General features: G+C 43.2%; 1 protein-coding gene and 1 non-coding gene across 2 annotated transcripts in view; one reads left to right on the top strand and one right to left on the bottom strand.

Moving 5' to 3' along the window:
- The window catches only part of col14a1a (collagen, type XIV, alpha 1a), a 241,910-nt gene that overhangs the window by 13,101 nt on the left and 206,426 nt on the right, over positions 1-22,383 (bottom strand). Inside the window, exons 39-43 of the mRNA XM_056286930.1 lie at positions 20,381-20,434; positions 9,340-9,393; positions 9,126-9,197; positions 2,810-2,845; positions 58-124 (exon numbers count right to left, since the gene is read on the bottom strand). Of these exons, the coding sequence (XP_056142905.1) occupies positions 58-124; positions 2,810-2,845; positions 9,126-9,197; positions 9,340-9,393; positions 20,381-20,434 (283 nt within the window). The remainder of the gene's footprint in view (positions 1-57; positions 125-2,809; positions 2,846-9,125; positions 9,198-9,339; positions 9,394-20,380; positions 20,435-22,383) is intronic.
- Positions 962-1,034, top strand: trnaa-cgc (transfer RNA alanine (anticodon CGC)). Its single transcript has one exon. It is a non-coding gene; the product is annotated as a tRNA-Ala (tRNA).

Here is a 22,383-nt window from a genome sequence, read left to right as displayed (position 1 = left end):
GAAGTTTCTTTGACTAATAATGAAGAGCTTGTTTTTCAGACATTTCTGATTACTCACTCTGGATGAGCTGTTCACAGACTTGCCGTGCAATGGCACGAACTGAAGATTGGGACTGAACATCACCCTAAAGAACAAGCACATTGCTCTAAGAAACTGTTTTTACATATAAACACATACACACACACACACATAAATACAGGCAGCACAAATTACAACCTCATAGAAGACTGATATTGCTTCACTATTTGACCACAGGGACATTAACTTCCAGACCAGTGGTTGATAAATTGGCTGTGTTGGTGTTTTAATGAGGGTACTCCACCTTTATTCCACACTCATGGCCTCAATATTCACACTGACCAAACAGAAATCATACTTTCTGACAGCAATTAGAGGAAGACCAGTCAAAAGAAGTAATAAGATAGAGCTCATATAAATCAGGAGCATAATGTTTTTGCCTTTATCAATAAATCAATCAGTCAAACCTGATTCATATAGAATATTTCATACATTTAAGAAGCAAGGAAATGTGCTTTACATTAAAGTGATAGTTGGGTTCTCAGGGTTTTTTACAATGTGTCCTACTTACTTAGAGTCTGACAAACTTTTGGATACTTTTTATGTCTGTGTATGCAGTATGAAGGTATGCTGAACTTAGCTAAGCTTTGTTCAATTGCTGGATGTCTACCAGGATCAATAGCAGCCTTTCCCAAAAGAGAAAATCATCTCCAAAGCCAATCTTCAATACTTTCTACCCATTAGGCTAGCATTAACAATTTTTCTTAACCAACGTTTTCACAAGTATAATTCAAATCCTAAATATTATGTTAAAACTTTGACCTGTTTTTCTGTAATATGCATACTCATGGCCAAGGGATGTCAAACACTGGGGTAATTTTACCACACAGCTAGGTCTGGCGTGAGGGTTCATGCTCCTGTGGGATTCCCTCCTGCTGTGTGAGGGGAATTAGCTCAAGTGGTAGAGCGCTCGCTTCGCATGCGAGAGGTAGCGGGATCGATGCCCGCATTCTCCAAAGATGAGTGGGTTGCGTCTAGGCTGGATTTCCTATGCAGAAGTTTCTACACAACCATAGTTGTTGCATTCACTGCAAATCTTGTGCCATGTAAGCCTGGTGAACTTTAGCAGCACGTGGAGCGATTTAAGAGGGGTGTAGCATGATCACGTAGATAAATATGAACTCTATAAGTCAAGCATTGTAGTTCTACAAAACTGAAATGCATGGCAATGACTTTTGTTTTTGACAGCAGTCCAAGGTTAGACTGTATTACACAAACATCCACAGTTGACTATTAATACATCTTGCCCAATTGGGGACAGAATTCACAACCATGAGATTATAAGACCAACGCACTGCCTACTGTGCCAATGGTCAGGCAGTCAGAAGCAGTTGTGCAGTTAGACAAGTAGCACAAAAATGTCCTCTACCTGTCCGACGTGTCCAAGTGCCGTGTCATAGTTCAAGTTTAAGAATTCCTCATCTGTTGTAGTCAGTAAGACATCACATACGCTCATGCCAACCCTCACATGAGCAGACACGGATGACGGTGGCTCATAGCTCAGAAACTGAGCTGACAGTAAGTTCATGTTTTGCTTGTCTCATTGTTCAACAATAGTTTCCACAAAGTGCCTATAATGATTCATATTGTAACGTGCATGGATAAGTTGACACGCTGGCCGCTGGCTGGAGGGTCTGACCCTTTAGTCGAGCGGTTAGCGATGTCTCCTGCAGTGCGGGCGATACGGGTTCGCTTCCCGGCCGCGGCAGTTCCTATGGTTGCGTTGTCCCCCGAATTCGCTACAATATTTCAAAAGCTTACAGTCTCTTCTTTCACCATATAATGACTATTTCGTAATAATAATAATAATAAATCAGACTTATATAGCGCTTTTCTAACACTCAAAGTTGCTTTACAATAAACGGGGTGAAACAAGACAACAGATAAACACAACACAGACATACAGGGGTGGATGGGAAGGGGGGGCTATGAGAAGGAGAAGCGGCAGCCACACATGGCGCCAGCAGTACTCTCCAACTTAAACAGATACAAAAGGGCAAGAAAAACAAAAGACAACAGCACTGTGGATGCTGATTTTCTGTAGGGGTTTACTCTCGAAGCCTATTCCTCTCCTGAGGTATTCACTAGGTAGTGGCACTATTTAACCCATAGGAATGTGTATTGTAGCTAGATTTACTGTAAATGATAACTCTATACTCTAGCTGCCCACTACAAGACTCTTACTTAGCACAATTATGCTATCATAAACAAATGTATGTTAACGAGGTGAAAATTCTGTCATAGATATTTCCAGAAGATTTTTTTTAGTACAACAAGAGTTCTAAATGGGGGGAGGGGCTTATTGGAAATAGGGATAAAATGTAACCCAAACAATTGATAAAATATAGCAGCAACTGAAAACTGCAGGTGCGCTTCTCAATGGTAAACTGCAGGTATCTGAAGCCCTCGGCAGTGCTGGCCTGGCTACTGTGTCAGCAGAAACCAGACACTGCTATACTGCAGATTCGAGTAGTTAGAGATTTGATTATGTATGTATGAAAAAAAGAATGTGTCTGTAAAGGGTAGATTGGAGAAAGAATAAAAAGAAAGTGTTTAGAGAAGAGATAGAAAGTGGTACAAGCAGAGTGAAGAGAGTAATTTCGTTACAAACAAACAAGGGTGGTAAGCATTAGTCAGTCAGTTAAGAGTTTTTACATTGTCAGCAAAATGGTGCAGTAAAATGTGATTTGTTGTTCAACAGTGGTTAAAGTACATGAGTGGAGTGACTTACTCTCTCTCCCTTGTCACCTTTAATACCAACAGGACCCTGGAAAAAACAAAACACAGAAAAAGAGTAAACATTTAACCAGGAAGTGGTGGGTCTGAGAAATAGGGTTGTTTCTCTCTTTCTTTCTCTGCTTGTCTTTCCATCTCTACCAGTGTCCATTCATACACCATCAATCTCCATCTCTTTCTCCCTCGCTACTACTCCCTTTAGCTCAGGGGCAGCGGGTAATGTAGGCTAAAGAAGGCTAAGCCTTCCCTAACTACTGATTACTGTGCACCCTACACGGCCATACATCCGGCTTTGGGCCGGCAGTCCGGTTTTTCAGTTCTCTGCCTGGTGTCCGGCTCAACGTCTGGACGGACACCTATTCGTCCAACTTTTGATGATATTAAATAAAAATAGTGCGCGCTCGTAAATTCACTCTCGGAGTGTAAGAGCGAGCTTTATTACACTGCATCTTATTGGCTACTGTGAAAGAAGTCTGCGTTTTGATTGGCTAATGGTGCGTGTGGGCACTCTGAAAGTGCATATTTACGATCACAGATATTTCCAATGTCAGTATTATCATTTTGCAGGTTATTGGCTGATGTACCTGTCAAGTCAATGATTTTGTATTTCATCGCTCACATTGTGTAAATGCTGACTATAAAAGTCAATCAAAATGCCTGAACAAAAAATTTTATACCACCTCGAGTGGTGTGAAGAACATACATTAATTATGAAAAGTGCCAAGGTTGAATTTCATTCAGATTGAAAGCTTTGCCAAGCCGAGGTTGATGTGAGCAGCAAAGGAAAGGGAGCCATTGAATGGCATGCTACAGGTCATCAAAACAAGTATGATAGTTAGTCAAATATTAGCCTTCCCCATCCTCAGCCTCACCCGCCGCCTATGGTTTAGCTTTCTTTTCTTTTCTCTTTCTCTGTGCTCTCGCTCTCTCCCTATGAAACACTATTTTTTGTCTTGTTTCTTGCTTTCCCTCTGTGGTTCAGTTGCTGGTAAATGACACACACACACACACACACACACACACACACACAATTGGTGTGTGTAAAGACAAAGAGCAATTGCTCTGCCCTTACAACCACTGTGATGGACTTGCATTCCACCACTTTCAAGAATTACAAATCACACAAGCACCTGAAAATGTAATCCACCCCCTCAATCACTCACTCAAGCACTCACACACACACACACACACACACACACACACACACACACACACACACACACACACACACACACACACACACACACACACACACACACACACACACACACACATATATACAAGTTTTATATGGTTTCTGGCAGCAGGTGAAAATACCAATAAGGTAAATATCGGCCTGGCGGGTCCGTGTGATGGCCTGGCGGCCTGTCCAGGGTGTCTCCCCGCCTGCCGCCCAATGACTGCTGGAATAGGCTCCAGCATCCCCGCGACCCTGACAGCAGGATAAGCGGTTCAGATAATGGATGAATGGATGTTACAGCCTTTGAAAAAGTTTTACTTGTCTTGGAGATGTCCATGATCACCCACATGCTGTTGTGTGTGTGTGTATGTGTGTGTGTGTGTGTGTGTGTGTGTGTGTGTGTGTGTTTAAGGGAAAGAGAGAGGGAGAAAGGATAGATGACAGTGTATACCTGGCATATCACAGTCATATCATGCTGTTCATAATATAAATAATAGGCATGCCAAAATCTGTCATTGTAGGTGAACTGGAGGTCTCTCTTATAAATGTTACCGTCTGGACTTCCTCTGTGTGTGTCTGGGTCACCCGAGTCTTTCTGGGCTTATAAATGTCTGTAGTCCTAATAACATGACCTGGGAAGAAAATGTGGTAGAAACCAAACTATCTGGAGAGCCAAAAACTGAACTCAAGAGATATCCGTAGAATAGTAGTTCAATATGTTTTTAATACTTGTAAAGACAGACACATTTCCCAATTAACACACAGAACTGTATTCAGTCAATACTATATTTTGATATTTTTACAATTTCACTTAAGAGCAAATGTTGATGATGGCTCTCTATTTTGCACTGGGCTAAAACACGGACTGATAAAGCAACCCTGGAGAAATCATGCGTTTTCTGTTAAACTGGCAAGATATTAAAGCTGCTTTCTGGCAAGTCTAGAAAGATTAAGTAAGCAGTCCTCATGCGGTTCAGTCTTTTGAATCAACATCCAGATCTACTGTAATATGGCCAAATCTGCTGGCTAAACATTCAGCTATATCAACCCATGTCGTGGCATCCTGAACTAACTGTCATGAAGATTCTCATGCAAAGTGATGTCAAGTATCCTGTCAAAGCTCTTAAGGGGAAAAACTTCTGAAAAACTCAAAGGAGAATTTAATTTAAAAAATGGGGACCTGTTCAGATATTTACAGCGAAGACATTTCATCAACAGATAAATTAAAAAAAGGAATCTCTGCAGAAGGTAATGAAGTGTTGACAGGTGCATGCAAAAAAAAAAAAAAAAAAAAAAACCTCAAAGATTGCTTCTAGGGGCGTCCGGCCCAGATAGCAAAATTGCTATGGTCCAGACCCATCCCACACTCAACACTTTCATCCGGCCTACATACCACGTGGAATGATGGCACTTGGGCGGTCCACTCCTGTTTGCCAGATCTGGGCCAGAACCAAGCCATACCAATGCCGCATGTGCCACATATATGCCAAAGGTGGCCCATATTTGTTTTGTGATATTTGGGCCATATTCATCATTTACCACACGGGCCACCTCAGGGTCACATCCAGATTACATGTTGCCGCGAGTGCCACATCTTTGCCAAAAAAGGCCCACATTTGATTTGACATATTCGGGCCATATTTGCTACTATACATGTGGGCCACTTCAGGCTCACATCCATTTTGTCAGGGCCAGAAGAAAGCCATCAGTGCCGCATCATTGCCTGAAGTGGCCCACATCCGGATGCTATCTGGGGGGTGGCGTGGTGCTCTATTCCGTTGCCTACCAACACAGGGATCTCCGGTTCGAATCCCCGTGTTACCTCCGGATTGGTCGGGCGTCCCTACAGACACAATTGGCTGTGTCTGCAGGTGGGAAGCCGGATGTGGGTATGTGTCCTGGTCACTGCACTAGGGCCTTCTCTGGTTAGTCAGGGCACCTGTTCGGGGGGGAGGGGGAACTGGGGGTAATAGCGTGATCCTCCCACACGCTACATCCCCCTGGTGAAACTCTTCACTGTCAGTTGAAAAGAAGCGGCTGGCGACTCCACATGTATCGGAGGGGGCACGTGGTAGTCTGCACCCCCCCCCCCAGATCGGCAGAGGGGGTGGAGCAATGATCGGGACGGCTCGGGAGAGTGGGGTAAAGTACAATTCGAAGAAAAAGGGAGGGGGGGGGATTGTTTCTAAATTGTACAGTAGTTTACAAAAATGAAACGGCAGAAATTTGCTGTAGGTTTAACTGAAATGGGAATTAGAGACATAAAAAGCACGGACCCACAGACAGCGCTGGGGAACATGGATGGTAGACAAGAAAATAGCTGGACCGAGTTCCCAGTGGTATGAATAGTCTTGACCAAAGGTTGTAAATTGAGAGTAGTACCCCCCCCCCGTGTGTGGTTTTTCTTTTTTATATTTTTGTTTACATTTACTTTGTGGTATATGTGTTGTCAATCTTGGTTTTTTTTTCTTTTCTTTTTTTATTGTAGTGGTTGCTGAAAATTAATTAAATAAAAAGTTTTTAAAAATCCTGTCAAAGACCTGATGCTTCAAACAAAATGAAATAAACTCTTTGATTGTATTTCTATGAGTATTACACATACTAATGTAAAACATATGTATGAAGTAAATTGTGTCCTACGTTAGTAGTTGTACTCTAAAATGTGTTATAACAGCGTGGCCCCAGATAGACAGAACACATCATCTCCAGATAAAACACGCGCTGCAGCACTGGAGACCAGGCTGCAGACACCTAGGCTTTGAGGTTTCACATTGGCAGTCGTAATCCAGAGTTGGAGAATGTGCTCTCTCGTTGGACAATTGACAGCGATAGTTGTTGTCAAATTCCCCCAACTCTCCATCTATCCTGGATCAGAACTTTACTGCCGGTCAACGCAGAGCTCGCCCTGCCACGGATCTTATTGTAGAGGTCGCCCTGCCACGCATCTTACCTCGGATTGGTACCGCATACATTTGTGTGTATGGATGTTTATGTGCGCGTGCGTTTCCATGTAGTTCTGAGTTGTGTATTCATGTGCGCGCATCCGTGTTTGTGTTTTTGAATATTGTGTGTGTGTGTCTATGACAGAGAGCGAGAGAACGCTGGGTGATAGTGAGTCTGTGAGTAGGTGTGTGGATAGTGGGATATTAGCCCACCTGAAACCAAAGGAAGACCCCCATCCTGAATCTAAAAAAACGAGAAAAAAAACAAAAACGCACAGCCTGGTCGGTCAGATTTCGCTGTCATTGTGGCACAGCTCAGCTTGCTGCACTGTGCCACAACTGTTTAGACAGGTTTCTGTACTGTTTCCTCGGGCAATTTGAGTAGCAAAATGTGCAATACCTCTAGAGATTTAGGTAACTGCAATTATAAATGGGAACCCTCTCAAGAGGAACAACACTTGGAGCAGCAGTAAGGGTTGCAGGGGTAGCTCAAGCACTTAATGACCTGTTTAAATGCTGGAGGTGAGATTTGAAGTTACAGACAACATTTAAAAGAGAAATCTGGGAGCAAGTTACACATCTGTCTTTGGATTTGTCCCTGTGGATGTGTGTGTGTGTGTGTGTGTGTGTGTGTGTGTGTGTGTGTGTGTGTGTGTGTGTGTGTGAGTTTACCCCCATGTTTGTCCCTGTGGACTTCAGTACGTGTTTGAGCATGTGCCCATTCTTGTGTGCCTGTGTGTGCCAATGTATGTGTTGCAGCAGTGGAAATAATGTGTGCATGCACATGTTTGTGTCCATTCGATCGAACAAGTGATTTATTGTCTTGTTTGTTCCAGCCAAACATTGTTTGCTGCTGGACTCCAGAACTGACCATCAACTGGATTAGCTGTCACCAACATCACAATATCATCTGTTTCTCTTCGCATTAAATGAAAATTTGAATAACAAAAACAGCCTCTATATCTTTTTTTTTTTACTTGATCTTCCTGTACCTCTCCTTTATAATAAGAGCTGTATTTGCTGAGTTGGGTTGATGTGCGACAGCGGGGCAGTGTGTGTGCGCGGCGCTCTGCTTCCACTCCCTGCAGGCATAGTGGGCGTGCAAACGTTTCTCTCTCTCTCTCTCTCTCTCTCTCTCTCTCTCTCTCTCTCTCTCTCTCTCTCTCTCTCTCTCTCTCTCTCTCTCTCTCTCTCATATGCACGCTGTAAGAAGCGAAATATGGCATTATTTCGCTTACAAAGCCGACAGTCAGGGCAAGCTCAGACACCACAAAGCCCGTCTGTAAAAGTTTTATGTTCCGTGTTAAACTCACGCAGACCATGGCAGCCAACACATCTAGCTTGGCAAAGCATCTCGCCGACAGACATGCTGACCTGTTCATGTTCTGGTTTTCACATGTCCATGTTCCGTGACAAAAATCGTCCTATTGTGAACATATCGCTATTTCCAAGTTTAAAGTGTCAGAACATTTTTGTTTTTAATCGACAACAAAAAAAGAAGAATTTTAAGTTCTATGTCCTGTCATCGAACATATTATTTCATTACTTTTTCCGATTTTTTAGGTTTTTGCCATGGTGTTGATTCAGTATCGATATCGAGATATTTAGGCAGGTATCGTATCAAAGTCGTAATTTTGATATCATGACAACTCTAGTTTTAACACCGAATAACAATCTTCAAATGTTGGTTTTCAGCTTACTAAACTAAGTAAATAATCTAACAAGCTTATTGCTTGATAAAAACACATACAAAAGAGACAGCAATCACTGCTTTCAGATGGTAGGTAAGGGTCTTATTCATTTATGTTATTATGTCTTATTCATGTCTTATTATTATGTTTATTATTATAAATAATTATGTCTTATTCGTAGAAGTGCAAACTTTGAGAATTTAACAGACAATTGCTTGGCTTATTCTCCAACAGAGGACATCTTTATATCACTGGATTACTTTATGTAACTTTGCTGTCTTAATATGTATGATATTAAAGGAACTGATAATAATATATGACTTAAATTCTCATGACAACCTGGCTAGAGGAGCTGACACTTGACAAGGCCCAGTTTCATTCTTATCCATTTCAACGGCAAGTTATTTTCTCCTCTTTCAAAACACCTCTTTAAAGGTTTTCTAAAATTGGAAAGAAACAGGAATATTAGTGATAAATTGGTATGGATCATTTACTTACGGGAACTCCCTGATCTCCCTGTGGCCCTGAAGACCCACCTGGACCTGGGGCTCCGGGTGCCCCTGGGGTTCCCTGAGAGCAAGACAAAGAGAGGGCAACACAAGCAATGAGAGAGAAACAGAAACAGGGAGACAATGCGATATGTAGGGTGACAGGATAGACAGAGAGATGACAAAGAAATGGCGGTTGGGTGAACAGGAGAGAAATAACTTACTATGGGTCCAGGAGGTCCCTGTTGTCCCTGCGGTCCATTTTTACCAGGTAGACCCTAAGAGAGATACAAAGGGGACGCTGTAGATTAGAATCAGGTTAAGAACCCTATTATCCAAAGACAGAGCGCTACTGAAGCTGCTAAGTCCTGCTCTACTTGTGGTCTGTCTTAAGCTGCCAGACCTGCAACTGACCAGCTCACTTTCCTGAAAGACATCAGTCATAAGAAACTCACTTCAATTTTGCTCACGTCACCCCCCGAGTACCACATTTTACATTAATGACTTATATAGATTTCTGACAGAGGCCGAGCCAAACCTGTCACCCAGTACTACAAATTAAATACTGTGGACCTGCCTATAAAACACACACACACAGGCTTTTCACAGGACCAACAGCATGAAAGAGTAGACAACAAACTGTACAAAAGGTACAAAAGGTATAAGTAGCAGTAGAAGCAGTAGTAGAAGTACTACTATTGTAGGCAATAGTTTTATTATTAGTAATAGTATATCTATTAGAGAAGGCCAGAAGGAGTTACATTGTGTCTTTGTGGATTTAGAGAAAGCATACAATAGGGTGCCGAGAGAGGAGGTGTGATATTGTATGAGGAAGTCGGGAGTTGCAGAGAAGTATGTAGGAGTGGTGCAGGATATGTATGAAGGAAGTGTGACAGTGGTGAGGTGTGCGGTTGGAAAGACAGATGGGTTCAAGGTGAAGGTGGGATTACATCAAGGATCAGCTCTTAGCCCTTTCTTGTTTGCAATGGTGATGGACAGGTTGATGGACGAGATCAGGCAGGAGCCTCCGTGGACTATGATGTTTGCGGATGACATTGTGATCTGTTGTGAGAGTAGGTTGGAAGTTGAGCAGAACCTGGAGAGGTGGAGGTATGCACTGGAGAGAAGAGGAATTAAAGTCAGTAGGAGAAAGACGGAATACCTATGTGTGAATGAGAGGGAGGACAGGGGAATGGTGAGGATGCAAGGAGTAGAGGTGATGAAGGCATATGAGTTTAAATACTTGGGGTCAACTGTCCAAAGTAATGGGGAGTGAAAAAGAGACTGCAGGCAGTGTGGAGTGGGTAGAGAAGAGTGTCAGGAGTGATGCGTGACAGAAGGGTACCAGCAAGAGTTAAAGGGAAGGTTTACAAGATGGTTGTGAAACCCAGCCACTGAGGATGCACAAGCCAGTGCATCCTTAGTGCCGGTCCCAAGCCCGGACAAATGGGGAGGGTTGCGTCAGGAAGGGCATCCGGCGTAAAATCTTTGCCAAATCAAATATGCGGATCATAAATAAGACTTACATACTGGATCGGTCGAGGCCCGGGTTACCAACGACCGCCACCGGTACTGTTAACCAGCAGGGTGTCGGTGGAAACTATGCTACTGTTGGGCGAAGGAGAAGGAGAGGGGGAAAGCATGTCCAGAGGCAGCTAGAGAGGAGGAAGGGTAGGCATGTGGAGGTGAGAGTTGGAACTTTGAATGTTGGCACTATGACTGGTAAAGGGAGAGAGCTGGCTGACATGATGGAAAGAAGAAAGGTAGGCATACTGTGTGTGCAAGAGACCAGGTGGAAGGGGAGTAAGGCCAGGAGTATCGGAGGTGGGTTCAAACTCTTCTACCGTGGTGTGAATGGGAGGAGTAATGGGGTAGGGGTAATTCTGAAGGAAGAGTATGTCAAGAGCGTGTTGGAGGTGAAGAGAGTGTCAGACAGAGTGATGAGTATGAAGCTGGAAATTGAAGGTTTATTGCTGAATGTTATCAGCGCATATGCCCCGCAAGTTGGGTGTGAGATGGATGAAAAAGAAGAATTCTGGAATGAGTTGGATGACATGGTGGAGAGGATACCCAAGGAGGAGAGAGTGGTGATTGGAGCGGACTTCAATGGACATGTTGGTGAAGGGAACAGAGGTGATGAGGAGGTGATGGGAAGGTATGGAGTCAAGAAGAGAAATGTGGAAGGACAGATGGTGGTGGATTTTGCGAAAAGGATGGAAATGGCTGTGGTGAATACATATTTCAAGAAGAGGGAGGAACACAGGGTGACGTACAAGAGTGGAGGAAAGTGCACACAGGTGGACTATATCTTATGTAGAAGGCACCATCTAAAAGGGACTGGAGACTGCAAGGTGGTGACAGGGGAGAGCGTAGCTAGGCAGCATCGGATGATGGTCTGTAGGATGACTTTGGAGACCAAGAAGAGGAAGCGAGTGAAGACACAGCCGAAGATCAAATGGTGGAAGTTGAAGAAGGAAGACTGTTGTGTGGAGTTCAGGCAGGAGTTAAGACAGGCACTGGGTGGTAGTGAAGGGTTGCCAGATGGCTGGAAAACCACTGCAGAAATAGTGAGGGAGACAGCTAGGAAGGTACTTGGTGTGTCATCAGGACAGAGGAAGGAAGACAAGGAGACTTGGTGGTGGAATGAGGAAGTACAGCAAATTATACAGAGGAAAAGGTTGGCAAAGAAGAAGTGGGATAGTAAGAGAGATGAAGAAAGTAGACAGGAGTACAAGGAGATGCAGCGTAAAGCAAAGAGAGAGGTGGCAAAGGAAAAGGCGTATGGTGAGTTGTATGACAGATTAGACACTAAGGAAGGAGAAAAGGACTTGTACCGATTGGCTAGACAGAGGGACCAAGCTGCAAAGGATGTGCAGCAAGTTAGGGCGATCAAGGATAGAGATGGAAATGTGCTGACAAGCGAGGAGAGTGTGCTAAGAAGGTGGAAGGAATACTTTGAGGGGCTGATGAATGAAGAAAATGAGAGAGAGAGAAGGTTGGATGATGTAGGGATAGTGAATCAGGAAGTTCAGCGGATTAGCAAGGAGGAAGTGAGGGCAGCTATGAAGAGGATGAAGAGTGGAAAGGCAGTTGGTCCTGATGACATACCTGTGGAGGCATGGAGATGTTTAGGAGAGATGGCAGTGGAGTTTTTAACTAGATTGTTTAACACAATCCTGGAAAGTGAGAGGATGCCTGAGGAGTGGAGAAGAAGCATACTGGTACCGATTTTCAAGAACAAGGGCGATGTGCAGAACTGTAACAACTACAGAGGTATAAAGTTGATCAGCCACAGCATGAAGATTTGGGAAAGAGTAATAGAAGCTAGGTTAAGAGGAGAGGTGACGATCAGCGAGCAGCAGTATGGTTTCATGCCACGAAAGAGCACCACAGATGCGATGTTTGCTTTGAGAATGTTGATTGAGAAGTATAGAGAAGGCCAGAAAGAATTGCATTGTGTCTTTGTAGATTTAGAGAAAGCTTATGACAGAGTGCCGAGAGAGGAGGTTTGGTATTGTATGAGGAAGTCAGGAGTTGCAGAGAAGTATGTAGGAGTGGTGCAGGATACGTATGAGGGAAGTGTGACAATGGTGAGGTGTGCGGTTGGAATGACAGATGGGTTCAAGGTGGAGGTGGGATTACATCAAGGATCGGCTCTTAGCCCTTTCTTGTTTGCAATGGTGATGGACAGGTTGACGGACAAGATCAGGCAGGAGTCTCCATGGACGATGATGTTCGCGGATGACATTGTGATCTGTAGCGAGAGTAGGGTGCAGGTTGAGGAGAGCCTGGAGAGGTGGAGGTATGCACTGGAGAGAAGAGGAATGAAAGTCAGTAGGAGCAAGACGGAATATCTATGCGTGAATGAGAGAGAGGACAGTGGAATGGTCAGGATGCAAGGAGCGGAGGTGACAAAGGCATTTGAGTTTAAATACTTGGGGTCAACTGTCCAAAGTAACGGGGAGTGCAGTAGAGAGGTGAAAAAGAGAGTGCAGGCAGGTTGGAGTGGGTGGAGAAGTGTGTCAGGAGTGATTTGCGACAGAAGGGTATCAGCAAGAGTTAAAGGGAAAGTTTACAAGATGGTTGTGAGACCAGCTATGTTATATGGTTTGGAGACAGTGGCACTGACGAAAAGACAGGAGGCAGAGCTGGAGGTGGCAGAGTTGAAGATGCTAAGATTTTCACTGGGAGTAACGAAGAAGGACAGGATTAGGAACGATTATATTAGAGGGACCGCTCAGGTTGGACGGTTTGGAGACAAAGCAAGAGAGGCAAGATTGAGATGGCTTGGACATGTGTGGAGGAGAGATGCTGAGTATATTGGGAGAAGGATGCTGAATATGGAGCTGCCAGGGAAGAGGAGAAGAGGAAGGCCAAAGAGGAGGTTTATGGATGTGGTGAGGGAAGACATGCAGGTGGCTGGTGTGACAGAGGAAGACGCAGAAGACAGGAAGAAATGGAAACGGATGATCCGCTGTGGCGACCCCTAACGGGAGCAGCCGAAAGTAGTAGTAGTAGTAGTACTAGTAGTTTACAAGATGGTTGTGACACCAGCTATGTTATATGGTTTGGAGACAGTGGCACCGACGAAAAGACAGGAGGCGGAGCTGGAGGTGGCAGAGTTGAAGATGCTAAGATTTTCACTGGGAGTAACGAAGAAGGACAGGATTAGGAACGAGTATATTAGAGGGACAGTGCAGGTTGGACGGTTTGGAGACAAAGCAAGAGAGGCAAGATTGAGATGGCTTGGACATGTGTGGAGGAGAGATGCTGGGTATATTGGGAGAAGGATGCGGAATATGGAGCTGCCAGGGGAGAGGAAAAGAGGAAGGCCAAAGAGGAGGTTTATGGATGTGGTGAGAGATGACATGCGGGTGGCTGGTGTGACAAGAGGAAGATGCAGAGGACAGGAAGAGATGGAAACTGATGATCCACTGTGGCAACCCCTAACGGGAGCAGCCGAAAGTAGTAGGAGTAGATTATTTCCAACAGTTACTATGGTATTTTCCATACTGGTCGCTATGGTAGTGGCGGTAACAATGGTAGTTATTCACAATACCATCAATTAAAATAAGTCTAACTAAAACTGTACAAATGTGTCTATGTACGCACGTTTAACTGAATATCATGCACATAGGTTTGTAGTTATACCTGTGTACTTATGTGTGGTTGTATGGCTGTATACACTATGTGTATATATGTAAATATGCCGATATGTGTGAAAGTAAACTTGTATTTCAATGTACAGGTTGTGACAACCAATTGCTTCAAGAAAGACAATAAAGAATCACTCTAAATGCTATCCATACTAATAGCAGCAATATTGGAAGTTTCTTTTATAGTTGTGGTCACAGCTGAGCCACTGAGATTGCCATTGCCATCTCATCCTGTCCACTGAGGCCCACACAGTGCTGCTGTTTTATCCCCACTTGGCCCACGGCTCATAATCATTGGCTGACCATGACTATGTTACAATAGCTCAGCCAGAAAATTACGTGATTCCCCTCTGCCGAGGTCACCACAGGGTCACACTGTAATTGTTCTTCAGTTAACTGAAGCTGTGTCTGGCCTTGAAGCCACAGGCTACAGGAACACTCAAAAACATATGGAGGGCAGGCTGTCAAGACCCAAGTTAGGGTAAGCCTCCCCCTAAAGCTATTTAAAGGAAGGGTGGCGATGCCGTTTGTTTGATGGAACACTTACTTTGTCCTTGTTTTATACTTATTTTATGTTAAACCTGCAATCTTCTTAGCTATGATAATGCCAAACAAAATTCACACACAAGTAATATCCGAACAAACATCCTATAGATTAAGAATTCCCTTTACCACGTCAATTCTCTCCCCCTCCTGATCCAAACTCACAATTAAGCTGTTTGAAATAAGATCGCTTCCTGTTGGCTCAGCATGTACAGATGCGCTGTAATGGCAGGTTTTGTAACAGCCCTTCAAATCCCGCACAACATACTGAGACAGAAATCCCGACGCTGAGGGGAATTTCCCTATAGTGTTACACTGTAAACGCTCCCCATACCAGCTGCAGGTTTAAGCGCTATCAGATTCTCAAGGGAATGTAAACATTCATAAGGGAATAACAAATACATGACCGAGTAGAAATGTTCAGCCAGGACAGTAATAATAATAACAATAATAAAATGAGTTTGTATAGCGTTTCTCATCTGCAGAGACAGATGTCAAAGCACTTGCAGATAAAAGACTATAGTAAAAGAAAAATTATATATATATATATATATATAAAATAAAATAAAACGATAGTACATAGGCAATGTTTTCCAGTGGGGTCATCCTCGTGTCACACAGCATACAACCCCCCCGACCCCAGTGAAAATTCAATAATGGGGGCCTGGTGCAGATATTGGTTCCCTCCATTAAAAACGTCTGACAGTGTCACGGACTTTTTGCTTTGAATTGCTACCAGACTCAATATGAGCATACTCAGAATAAAAGGCTCACAAAACACCCACAATGTACAGTAAATATATACCGCAAGTGTTGCGTCATTGGAATGCCACTGGCCTCATGGTATAGGAGTCAGCCTGGTGTCGCACCATAAATGTGCCTCAGTAAATCCCATTAATAGCCTCTGGAACTGGGCCTTTGGTGGGACTATGGCACTTTGAAAAGGCATCCAGCAGTGTGGCTAAATCAACAATGTAATGGAAAGATCAGAACCACAATATTACACACCATATGCTAATCCAGAACTCCTTGAATGTTTTGAGTCCCGAATGCAAATACCAAACTTGGCCTTGTGCTATAGGACCCTGGGCAATGACATCATTTCATTTCATTCTTCTTCATTTTTAGTTGCACAGCAGCTCTATACTGAGCTTAAATTGGATGCAAATGTCCATACTTAATAGAAAATAGTAATTCCTCCATCTCAGAGTTAATAGTCTGATAGTATCTCCTAAAGGTAAAGGTTAGGACACCAAATTGTTCATGTTCCTTTTATTTTGTCCCACTATAAGAGTGTATTTAAATCAGCCTGGATCCCAGGACACAACGAAATCCCCCTCCGTTTGGGTCCTGCACTGAAAAAGTTAAGGTATCTGTGGTACAAGTGCTGAGTAGACCAAAAAAAAAAAAACAAAAAAAAAACATTGGTGAATTATGCCTTTCCTTCTCTCCATACAATGTGATAAGCGCTGGTATAATGCTCTGGAGGCAGTTGCTGATTTTCGTGACTGATCGAACTGGTAAGAGGAGTAAGACACGGCAAAATCTTTGCTGTATCTGTATATAACTTTCCACTTAACAAAGCCAGACTCGAGCTATCACCAATGGTATAGCTCCTCGGGAGTTTTTACAGCTCGGATAAACGCTGCACAAGATATTTATTATCTCCTTACAATTACCTCTGGTATAGTGTATGTATGTGTTCTGTGTGTGTGTCTAGTGGGCAGATGTGATTTAAAAAAAAAAAGAGAGCCAGTCATCAAAGGGGAGTTTGGGCAGCCTGTCCGCTACTGTTTTTCAGCACATTTAACTATATGGACAAATGGCTGTGATGAGCATCTATCAAAATGTAGTTAAACCCTTTATATTCACCATACAACTATCAAATAAACTGTAATAGCAACCAATACTGTCCCATTTCATAGTCCCCTGTGAACAGTTGCCTATCAAAATGGTTCATTGTTTCCCCTCCCTGCAGCTTTCAATGCATCTATCAGAAAAGTTTTGCTCAGAATCGGGCAATAGCAACTGATTTCATGGAACAATATTACAATGGAAATCATTAAGTGTTAATACGAGATGTTTTCTGTCCTGTGTGAATTAATCTATAATCAGGTCTTTATAATTCTATAAAAAGACACATTATTTTAGTTTTTACTAGCAAGTCATTGCAGCCTGTGGCGAACAAAAAATATGCAACTAAATCTTTAATACCGGGTGCCTGTTAGCCCCCTTAATGGGGGTTTGAAACCAGTGCTGGCAAATGTCCTTCACTATTACAGCAGCAGAGATCTCCGATTAGGAAAGTGATCCCCCAATTTCCCCGTGGGGATGAATGAAGTATTCTGATTCTGATGTCAGAGTTCTTTCTGTGCAACTTTTTATGTTTGCTTTGCATTGACTTGACAGTGACACTATGATAGCAGGGAGAGATAGATGGAGGTGATGAGAAAATATGGCAGGATAACTGAACTGTTATTTGTCTTTATTGAGACTGTAAGAGAGCGGCGAGGGAGATGATCTGAAAGGCTCCAGCTGGATTTAGTTACGGGACTGCATCAGTCTATGCATATACAGGAGGGGGGTTTAACCATCATGCCCTCGGTGCTTCAATCATTGCACTGACTGGCTCTGTGAAAACGCATTGGCATCAAAAATCAACAAAATGGGGTTAATGTGTACACAATTAGGTCTAAACTAAACCTAAAGGGTAAAGTGACGGATCATATCATTGACATGATACGACTCTAAGATCATTGGTATACATTTCCTTTCTTACCAACACTGCCAAAAAGACAATTATTGTGAGGCCGTCCGGGTGGCGTGGTGGTCTAGTCCGTTGCCTACCAACACGGGGATTGCCGGTTCCAATCCCCGTGTTACCTCTGGCTTGGTCGGGTGACCCTACAGACACAATTGGCTGTGTCTGTGGGTGGGAAGCCGGATGTGGGTATGTGTCCTGGACGCTGCACGAGCGCCTCCTCTGGTTGGCCAGGGTGCCTTTTCGGGGGGAGTGGAAAGAAGCGGCTGGCGACTCCACATTTATTGGAGGAGGCACGTGGTAGTCTGCAGCACTCCCCGGATCGGCAGAGGGGTGAAGCAGCGACCAGGATGGCTCAGAAGAGTGGGGTAATTGTCCGGATACATTCATTCATTCATTATCCATACTGCTTATCCTTACTCAGGGTCACAGAAATGCTGGAGACTATCCCAGCAGTCACTGGGTGGCAGGCAGGGAGACACCCTGGACAGGCCGCCAGACCATCACAGGGCCAACACACACACACACACACACACACACACACTCACACACACACCTAGGGACAATTTAGTATCAATCAATCAATCAATCAATCAATCAATCAATCAATCAATCAATCAAGTTGCATTTTATATAGCACTTTTCTAGCTGCAACAGCCACTCAAAGCGCTTTACATTTCTGGTCAAATCTGAATTTCAGGGTAAGGCTAATTCACCTGACCTACATGTCTTTGGACTGTGGGAGGAAACAAGAGCACCCTGAGGAAACCCACGCAGACACAGGGAGAACATGCAAACTATACACAGAGGACAACCTGGGACGACCCCCAAGGCTAGACTACCCTGGGGCTCGAACCCAGGACCGTCTTGCTGTGAGGCGACCGCGCTAACCACTGCGCTGCCATGCCGCCCTGGCTGGATCCAATTGGGGAGAAAAAGGGGGGGAAAATCCCCGCCCCACCAAAAAAAAGATGATTATTGTCTATATAATTGGTAACTGTGGAACCAAGCTTCATTAGAGGGAGTAGTTCCAGGCCATTTTTTACAACAAACGTCATTAAAGTCACTTGGAAACATTTATTCAGCAAATAAATGTTTTCCACGAGTTCACTAAATCTAATATCAACTCTCAACCTTTCTGGCATGATGCATAGAAGGTCCCGCGAGAGAAAAAAATGACCAAAATGAAAGCGCATGAGATGTCTTAAAACTATGTACAAACCTTTAGTCAATTCTAAAAGTAAATGGATGGACCTTTGGAACCCTTTTAGCCTGAGTTTTCATAAGCAAATGGATAATATATGGGGATATTCACTTTGCCGAAAACCACACGAGAAAAAACTTATCATCACATTACATATTTGGATTAAGCCGTCTCTCATTTTAGTGCTGCATATTTGGTCTCAGTGTTAATGGCTGTCACCCGTTGGGCATTGTGTTGCCGTATGTCATCATCAATGATAGCCAGCTGGTCGGGAAATTCTTATGAATGGTCTATCAGTTACTGTGAATACAGCATTCTGAAGTTCAAATGAAATGACGGAAATGTTGAAAATATGCACGTTGTTTTATGAGGGGCCATAAAATCAACTAGATGCAAATTCTTGTTAGCAGCATAATCAGCAACAACTCAATCAAAAGTTGCAGTATTACAAATATTTTCACAGCTGACTCGCTACAGTTCTGCTGGGACCACTCCTTCAAATGTTGCTATTACCTGAAGAAAGGGTAAAGAACAAATGAAATGTTCATTTAAGTGTCTCAGCTTTGCTTTACCACATCAGATCAAGAATATTTTTTCATTTTAACAGGTTTAATTGTACCTTATTCACATGATTCAAGATATGTTTGTGTGCCTTACGACTTGTTACAACAGTACAAATCTTTTATTATCTTGATACATCTTCCTGTTTTGTTATATTTCAAAACAAATCGGCGTCCAGGTGGCATAGCGGTCTATTCTATTCTATGGGGATCGCCAGCTTGAATCCCCGTGTTACTTACGGCTTGGTTGGGCATCCCTACATACGCAATTGGCCGTGTCTGTGGGTGGGAAGTCGGATGTGGGTATGTGTCCTGGTCGCTGCACTAGCGCCTCCTCTGGTTGGTTGGGGCGCCTGTTCGGGGGGGGGGGGGGCGAACTGGGGGGAATAGCGTGATCCTCCCACGCGCTACATCCCCCTGGTGAAACTCCTCACTGTCAGGTGAAAAGAAGCGGCTGGCAACACCACATGTAACGGAGGAGGCATGTGGTAGTCTGCAGCCCTCCCTGGTTTGGCAGAGGGGGTGGATCAACGACCAGGAAGGCTCAGAAGAGTTGGGTAATTGGCGGGATACAATTGGAGAGAAAAGGGGAGGGGGAATCCAACCCTCCCCAAAAAACCCCAAAAATGTCCAGCAGATAAAAAGACACAAACTATTCTATCTGTATCTTTTCAATTTCTGTAATTATGACTGTCCTTGAAAAAAACAAAACAAACTAAGATGTTTGCAGTTTGTTTATGAGAACAAACTTCTCTCAGGTACTACAAGACAGTGTCATTAGAAAGATGTTTTACATCATTTCAATTCAGCCTTTCCGACCATTTTTTGTTACTTTTTCACCACATAAACTGACTTCTTGGATTCCCTCCTTCAGTCTATGTTTATCAAACCCCATTTAACTCCCAACAGGACAGAAACTGTATAAAGTCTGCATATATTCTCCATCAGTAGTGTACTGTAACTATGTATCACAACGCTTTTCTCTTGCAACAACATGGCACAACTCATAGTTGTCAACAGATAATATATATATTATCTTACCCTTGCTCCTGGTGGACCATCTCTCCCAGGTGAACCTGCACCTCCAGGAACACCCTAAACAAGACACAGAAGTAAAATAGGTCAAATCAGTGACAAAGTGATGAAGACTGTGTCAATTTAGCAGGTGAATATGATTCAGTTTTGTGTCAACATTGGTTTAATGATATTGTACGACAAAATACTATCTAATGTGGGCTCGTTCAACAAAATCCCAAGAACTTAGTTATGAAATGACAAGCTTTTTTTTTAAATTATGCTATTGTAGCTGTTCGCTGTACCCACTATTCCATCATATTTGGCCTTCAATATAACGGCTGCAGCTTGGGGAGAAACTGACACTAATGTACCAGAACTTCTCTCATGGCTCTTCAAGTGCTACATTACACACGGAGGACTGGTTTCTTGAATAAAATGTCTACAAATGTTAATTGATGAAATCCACACCTATTTAATTTGAGAAAGCTTGATGTAGCATTAAAGCCTAGTTCCTCAGCTGGAGCTAGAGAGTCTGGAGGTGGCGCTACGGTTACCCAGCTGTAGTGCCGCTGGTGGAAAAACGTCTCTGAAGTGAGTCAAGCATTTAATGCTAATTATGTAATAAACATTCAGATGAGATTGTTTATACCAGGACATTAATAAAAGTCTCACTGGTTCCAGTTATGTGAGAGAATTTTCTGTCTTTATCAAATAGGTTTGCTTCGCCCCCATACCTCCGATTTGCATCTGCACTAATAAATGATAGGTATGCTAGGGATATCTAGCAAGGATACCTCTTCTGAGAACTGACAACACAAAACAAAGCAAAACAAAGCAAACTGCAACAAAAAAAAGGCAGGTCTATTATATTCATATTCATTTAGGCCTAAATGCATTTTCATAATCTCCAATATTAAAACTACTCTCTCCATGAGGTTGACAAATGATTTATGGGCTTCTCCCCTCTTTTAAAGATGTCTTTATGCATGCTCAACATGATGCACACACAAGACTATTGTGCATATTTACGCACCATTATTAAAGTTTATTAATTTGTGTGTGAATGGTGTGATGTGAGTCTCCCTTGTGTGCACGTGCAGTCTGTCCTCCTCCCAAGTCTCCATGGTGACGGTGGTCCCCACCTGCACACTGCTTGGCATCCCCCTCATCAAATTTTATTGTTATACATCTTATAAAGCCATATAATTTTCTTATCCTGTTTTAATGTTATATCCTTCTCTCATTCAGATGTGTGACTAATCTTTTTTTTTTAACACATGGTGATGGTGATCGAGTGGCTCCGGTCCTGGGCTGTTCCGGTGGCGTCTGGGCACCCTCCTCATCATATTCTTCATATATTTTATAATGCCGTTATAATTCTGTTATCCGCTTTCAATGTTGTATTGTGTAAATTGTGTAAACACAACATCCATTGCACGTTGTCCATCTTGGTAGAGAGATCCCTCCTCTGTTGCTCTCCCTGAGGTTTCTTCCTGTTTTTTCTCCCTATTAAAGGTTTTTTTTTTTTAGGGAGTTGTTCTTTATCCGATGCAAGGGTCTAAGGACAGGTTATTGTGTTGCTGTAAAGCCCACTGAGGCAAATTTGTAATTTGTGATATTGGTCTATACAAATAAAACTGACTTGACTTGACAATTAATCGTACCGATAAATGAATTCAAAATGGGAGAAAATTGATTGAAGATGCAAGATTGTTTAAGTGGCTCATACACACACTTCACAGACTGTCCACACAAACAGCTGTTGTGTGCGGCCTGATGTAGTGTTGCAGTGAGGTTAAAACCTTCTGGTACCATGACTCTCTTATTAGAAAAGGCCACCCTACTGAGCCGTCTCTAAAATATCCACTACTCTGCAATGCAATGCAGACAGAAAGTAGAGTCATGGCACCAAGTGTGATTTATCCCTGCACTTAAACACAAGTAGAGGGCTCATAAAATAGGGAGGTTAACACTGGTGGGGTTCTGCAAATCATAGTAGGATGATTAATTGTGGCACATGCATAAAG

Source organism: Lampris incognitus, chromosome 9 (genome assembly GCF_029633865.1).
Source record: "Lampris incognitus isolate fLamInc1 chromosome 9, fLamInc1.hap2, whole genome shotgun sequence".
NCBI classification, from domain to species: Eukaryota; Metazoa; Chordata; class Actinopteri; order Lampriformes; family Lampridae; genus Lampris; species Lampris incognitus.
Note: the sequence above shows the minus strand (reverse complement) of the source record. Positions and strands in the feature narration are given on the sequence as shown.